This window comes from Sinocyclocheilus anshuiensis, unplaced genomic scaffold (assembly GCF_001515605.1).
Source record: "Sinocyclocheilus anshuiensis isolate Anshui unplaced genomic scaffold, SAMN03320099.WGS_v1.1 scaffold447, whole genome shotgun sequence".
In the NCBI taxonomy this organism is placed as follows: domain Eukaryota; kingdom Metazoa; phylum Chordata; class Actinopteri; order Cypriniformes; family Cyprinidae; genus Sinocyclocheilus; species Sinocyclocheilus anshuiensis.
This window is the reverse complement of record NW_015552615.1, coordinates 1,793,305-1,800,168: the sequence shown is the minus strand read 5'-3', so window position 1 is coordinate 1,800,168 and position 6,864 is coordinate 1,793,305. Positions and strand designations below refer to the sequence as shown.

Here is a 6,864-nt window from a genome sequence, read left to right as displayed (position 1 = left end):
TTACAGAACCGGCTTTCTGACAAGATGCGCGTTAAATATCGCATGCGATTAATCGTGCAGCCCTAGTAATATCTCAGCGTGGTAATCACAGTTCCCCTTCAAATGAAGCTAAAACTAGCTGACACAGACTTTGGCCGACTTTTGGCTCCAGTGTGCCACCATTACATTTAAAACGGGTGGAAATAGAAACTGATGTGGAAAAGAAAAGCATTAAGAAATGTCTTTGCGGGAGTCGTCTCTAACCGTTGAGACATGTAGGCAAGTCCATTCTCTCCCCTCTGTGCCACACAACCTGTAATTAGCACAAATTGCTATATATTGTTTTTTTTTTTTGTTTGTTTTTTTCAATTTTAGGTTTGTGATTTTAGTGCATCAACTTTACTTCAATTAGTTGCTACGGCAACACTTCAAATTTATTTATTTTTTTGTTGCATTAAATACATGTTTTTACATTTTTCTTAAAGTGATCTAATATCTATATTGTATTTTAAAGCAATTTAAATAAGTGTAAAGCAATTTAGAGCTTTTTTTTCACTTAATAAAAAGATTTTTAAGTTTTATGACTTAATGACATGATTTTTGCACTTGGTTGGAAATAGAAACTGATGTGGAAAAGAAAAGCATTAAGAAATGTCTTTGCGGGAGTCGTCTCTAACCGTGGAGACATGTAGGCAAGTCTGTTCTCTCCCCTCTGTGCCGCACAACCTGTAATTAGCACAAATTGCTGGCTCCTTAAGTTGTTCTTCCGAACATCAACAAGCCATTTTTGTCCTCTGATTCTTTGGCACCCATAATTCCTTTTTCCATCTCCGTAGACTCTGCTGAGTCGGAAACCACAAAGTACTTCAGACCCAGCGTGATGCAGATACAGACAGACAGACAGAGATCTAGTGATCATGACTCAGGTTCATTCACGTGTGTCATTTGCTTGAAGGTTCTTCAGTGGCTCTTTAAAGCACCTTCGGTTCAGATAGATGGTCCAAAACCATCTTTCACTGCATCCATCAGTATTTTTTCTTGTTTTCATGTAAAAATATCTCAACCCTTTGATGCAAGAATTATAAAATTACTGAACAATAAAAAAAGCTGTTTTTAAAGAATTAAGTTACCATTTTAAGAGTTAAAAATCGTATTTATTTATTTTTCTTTACACTTCTTCATCTTTGTACTTTTATTTACAGATGTATTCATTCATAATCTTTTTAAAAATAAAATAAGTTTTATTTTGAGTATCTGTTTACTGAATCTTTTTATCTTTTTTTTTTTATTAAGAATAAAATCATTCCCGGTCTTTTCTTCCTGTTATTTTTTTGAGCGAATTATACATCTGTTTTCTTCAACTTTTTTATTAAGAATGTAATTATCACATTCTTTTTTTAGATTTTTTTTCTTTTTAATTTTATTATTTTGTGAAAGTTAAACACTCATTTACTTTACTGTTTTGTTTTTAGTTATTGAGAATTTATTTATTTGTTCACTTTTTATTTTTAATTAATTTTAAATCAATTTAATATTCATAATCTTTGATTTTTTTTTTTTTTTTTACTTTTATTTTTATGGAGTTCCACACTTATGTACTTTGTCTTTTTGTCATTTTTTTATTATGAATATGGCAGAAATGCCAGTCTTTTTATTATAATTTTGAGACAATTATACATCTTTTTACTTTTTATTAGGAATGTGATTATTTTTTTATTATTATTTTTTTATTTACTTACTTATTTTTTTTCGGATGTTAAACATCCATTTATTTCAGTGTTTTTGCTTTTCAGGAATATAATTATTCCCACTCTTTTTTTCTCATTTTTTTATTTGGATAAAGTGAAACATTTGTTTATTTAATCATTCCCAAGAATATAATCAAGAATGTAATCATTCCCAAACTTATTTTCCTTTAAAGATTTTATTTTGAGAGTTTCCCACATCTATTTACAATAGCGGATAGTGTAGATATTGTAGAGCTACTTAATGAATCACAACTTGTTGTATTTATTTTAGAATAGAGAACACAATGACATCTAAAGAGGAGAGTTTGGAGAGGAAAGTTTTCAAATGTGCAGATCTCGCATGGCATTTGTCTTCACATACATATGTATGTTTCAGGCCTAAATCACATCTTTGTCATGCAAGATTGAAGATGAATCATTATGATCCTAGTGTGGCTTTTCCTCTTTCAGAACAGATGGACAAACCCCAAAGCCGTAGCGTTTGCCAAAAAAAAAAAACATTCATAGTTACGGCACTGCTGCTTTGCCATTCGTAAACTCACTGACCTTAAGAACAATACAGTTATTTTAAACCTCTCCAATCACTACCCATCATTCTTCAATAATACATGCATCTACATCCCTTCCAATGTTTTTGGGAAGTAAACGCAAGCCTGCTCCAGAGCCAGAATTGAGCTTGTGTGGTCGTATGGTGAAGACATCTGTGCCTTTATGAGACCCTGCTGTCTGTTCCTGGGTCAGGTAATGGAGCATGAAAGTTCCCATAGGAAAGACAAGTGACAAATGATTTGTCTCTATACTATCTGAATGGTTTCTCCTAGACAATACTGAGATGAAATTGAGATCAAATAATGTTACTCTGATCTTTCTTCTGAGGAAAAGATTTCAGTTTCAGGAGAGGTTTGTTCTGAAAGCTATGGAAGCTTAATTTCAGTACGGAATACAAAAATTAAACAAATATTTGTGCCTTTATATCTCACAATACCAACTTTGTTTTCCCTTAGTTCTAAGAACAAGTCAGAATTGTGAGACATAAACTAAAAATTGTTAGATATAAACTCAGAATTGTGAGATATAAAGTTGTAATTACAATGTTTGAACAATTTCTGTGGCGGAAAAAAAAAAATGATTTAAAGAGATTTAAACTCGGAATTCCGAGAGTCAAAATTGCGAGATGTAAACTTATGATTATGAGTTTAGAACTTGCAAATGCACAAGTCTGATTTGTCAAATATATATTCACGTGGTTCAACTGTAAAGTTACGAAGCTACGAGAATACTTTTTTGCGCAAAGAAAACAAAAATAACGACTTTACTGCGTCACTTGTGGACGCGTGTTCACAACAGTACCATGACGACATCATCACGCCAGATCTGGGTCAGCGCCGGCGCCGCCACACGCTCGCGTCATGGTACTGTCGTGAACGTGCGTCCAAAGTGACGCAGTAGAGACGAAAATGTGGAACTACTAAAATGTGTCACACTACTACTTTGTCGATCATCTTGGTACTTTTCTGGACCTTGAACGTGGTAGTTACCTTGCTGTCTATGGGAGGATCAGAGAGCCCTCAGATTTCATCTAAGATATCTTAAATTGTGTTCCGAAGATGAACGAAGGTCTTACAGGTTTGGAACAACACGAGGGTGAGTAATTAATTACATAATTTTCATTTTTGGGTGAACTAACCCTTTAAACTCTGAGCTCTGAGAAAAAAGTCAAAATTGCGAAATGTAAACTTGTAATTACAGGTTTAGAACTTGTAATTGTGAGATATAATCTCGCAATTCTAAAAAGAGAGACGAAGAGTAGGAATTGTGAGATAAAAAGTCACAATTATGATTTTTTTAATTCAGCGGCAAAAACAAAAACTCAAAAGTCAAAAAAGCGAGTTGTAAACATGAATTAATGAGAAAAAAGTCAGAACTGTGAGGTAAAAAAAAAATCACAAATACATTTTTTTATTTTGTTTTATTCTGTGGAGGAAAAAATGTCAGAATTGCGAGATGCAAACTAAGAATTACTAGTTTTATAATTTGCAATTATGAGATAAAAACTCGCAATTCTGAGGAAAAAGCTCAGAATTGTGAGATAAAAAAAATCGCAATTATGTTTTAATATTTTTATTTGCTGACAGAAATTACTTTCCATAGAAATCCAAAGTGAGAGTAAACTCACTAATTTCTTCAGTCCAGATCTACTCTTTCTGAACACTCTTAAATATAAAGGTGCTTCACAGGGATGCCATAGAAGAACCTTTTTGTCTAAATGGTTCCATAAAGAACCTTTAACATCTGAAGAACCTTTCTGTTTCACAAAAGCTTCTTTGTGGTGAAAGTAGGTTCTTCAGATTATAAAAATATAAGAAAGAGATGGTTCTTTAAATAACTTTGACTGAATGCTTCTTTGTGGAACCAAAAATGCTTCTTCTATGGCATCGCTGTGAAGAACCTTTTAAGCACCTTTATTTTTAAGAGTGCATGTACATCGAATATTGATTCATTTGTGTCTCATTTTTATCTCCCCAAAAGAAATGTTAGAAGAGAAACCAGAAACAAACTTGATTCTTAAATGAATCATAATAGTAATTCTCTTGACTCTGAGCAATACAGTATGTCCTGGGTGTGGTACTGTGCTGTCTTGCGTGATTCAAGCTTTCCTTGTTTCTTCTAAGCGTCTGTATCTCCTCTGTGTGTGTGTGTGTGTGTATGTGTGCAGCTGGGACGAGAGCAGCTCCATCAGTAGTGGTTTGAGTGATGGTTCAGAGGAACTCAACGCCAGCTCGTCTCTCAACTCCCTCCCCAGCACACCTGTCGGCTCGCGACGCAACTCCTCCGTCATGGTAAGCAGCGCAGACCAGTTTTGTGTGGATCAGGGTTTTGTGCACTGAAAGGTTTGAGTCTTGTTTTTGAACGTTGCTTGTTTGGATTTAGTAAAACTTGGCATAAATGTCTACTGGAATACACTGCTAGTTAATAAATAACCAAGCAGGTTTGAGACATCATATTTATTTTGCACTAAAAACAAACATGCTTAAGTGTTCCAAATGGGATACATTCAACTTTAGATTGCAGCTGTTGTAAAACCAGGCAGACAGTGGAAGTCTATGGAGCAACACAACTCACTTTTTCTGTTTGATTTTACAAACTAAGAGATAAGAAATGTTTTTCTGTGGTAGGAAAATATCCAGAACTCATCCAAATAATCAAGTCAGTCATAGAGTTCCTAGGTCTGTGGTTTAGATCAGTCTAGATCAATCTACAACTTAAAATTATGCAACAATTTGAATATGAAGTTGGCTATATCCTGTCCATGAGTTAGAAACATTACCTGCTGTTGGTACGATTTTTTTTTTTTTTTTTAAGAAATTCATACTTTTATTAAAAAAGAATGCGTTAAATTGAACAAAAGTGACAGGAAAGACATACATAATGTTATAGAAGATTTATATTTTAAATAATTGCTGTTCTTTTGAACTTTCCATGCATCAAAGAATCCTGAAAATACATTGATAATAATCATAAATGTTTCTTGAGCAGCAAATCAGAATATTAGAATGATTTCTGAAGGATCATGTGACACTGAGGACTGGAGTAATGATGCTGAAAATTCAGCTTTGCATCACAGGAATAAATTACATTTCACAGTATATCCAAGTAGACAACAGTTATTTGAAATTGTAATAATATCTCACAACATTTTCTGTTTTTACTGTATTTTTGAACAAAGAAATGCAGTCTTGGTGAGAATAGACTTCTTTCAAAAACATAAAAAATAAAACTCACCAACTACTGATCATATGGATAATTAGCAATTCATTTTTTTTTTTTCATTTTTCTTCTGAAATGAAATATGAACATGCAACCAGTGCTTAAAAACTAAAACTGGATGCGGACACCAAGGCACATATTAAAACGACTTCCATATCTGTTTTTGACATTGTTTTTCAGTTCCTTCTCTGGTAAACACTGACATAAAATAACCTCGGAGGATTTGTTCAGTGTCGAGACGAGAGAACGCAAGACGTCTTGACAGTTTCAGGCTGTGGTTTGGTGTTTCTGCCATCTTCAGTTTAACGTGTCTCTGGTTTGGTAGTCTGCTGTTTTTCAGTGGTACATATACAGCCTGAACATCTCTACAGCTGATAAAAAGCTAAATGAAACAGTTTCTGGTCTGTTTTTGTCACACTAAGTTGTTAATGTTATAGAAGCATCACAAATAATGCAACACAAGCAAAGTATGAGACACACGTGTATCACATTCCCCCCCTGCAGTCAAAGTCAAGCCGGGAGAGCCAGTACTTACTTTAAAAGCCTGCCTTTGGTTTTCTTGGATGAATTAAGAGCAGCTGTTTCCCATTGGGCACGTCATTTGCTTGTTTGAAGCGCTCACTATCAGTTCACCATGAAATCAAACCTTTGTTTTCCTCGTCATTAGAGACACAAATGTTAATTCTCATACAGACAAAAAGGGAACAATATGACTTTTAATAGATTTCTGTTGCTATGGTAACATGATCATCATAGCATGGTTACATGAAATTTTTAAGATGTTTTTAATGTGCCATCTGGTCTTAACTCTAAGACGGTGTGAAAAGAGAAATGTCATATTCTTGGCATTGGCAAGTGCTCGCAATGCGATGTCCAACGTTTTTATCCATAATTGGCATGTTATATATAATGCAAAGTTATTTCCATCTGAGAAATGTGCTCTGTTTCTTTCATGTAGACTTCATTATTGAAGTAAAACCGTGTCCATAGAATAGCATCAGAGGATCCAAGTGTAAATGTGGGAAAGTCTTTTAGAGTAAGATTCCCTGAGCTCTGTTTTTTTTCTTCTTCTTGAACGCTCATATTAATCTTTATGTTTTACAGTCAACACAGAGAATGGCTTTGGATTGCGGTTATTACATTCTAGATAACAGAAACACTCGCATCATTCATAGTGTATTTGTGTATTTCAGTGTGTTATGAGGCCTCTCTGTCCATTTGGTTTTACCTTGGAAAAACGTTACTTCATAAATGAGGGGAAAGTAAGTCATAAATGAGCTTGCATGGAAATATGCACTTAATAATGTCCAAGTCATAAAGTATAGACTAATTATATATATATATATATATATATATATATATATATAGA

General features: G+C 33.9%; 1 protein-coding gene across 6 annotated transcripts in view; it reads left to right on the top strand.

Annotated features, from left to right (window-relative positions):
* nav1b (neuron navigator 1b) overlaps positions 1–6,864 on the top strand; it is a 108,890-nt gene that overhangs the window by 64,043 nt on the left and 37,983 nt on the right. For all 6 annotated transcript variants that reach the window (XM_016457145.1, XM_016457146.1, XM_016457144.1 and 3 more), the window contains one exon: positions 4,444–4,567. In XM_016457145.1, the coding sequence (XP_016312631.1) occupies positions 4,444–4,567 (124 nt within the window). The remainder of the gene's footprint in view (positions 1–4,443; positions 4,568–6,864) is intronic.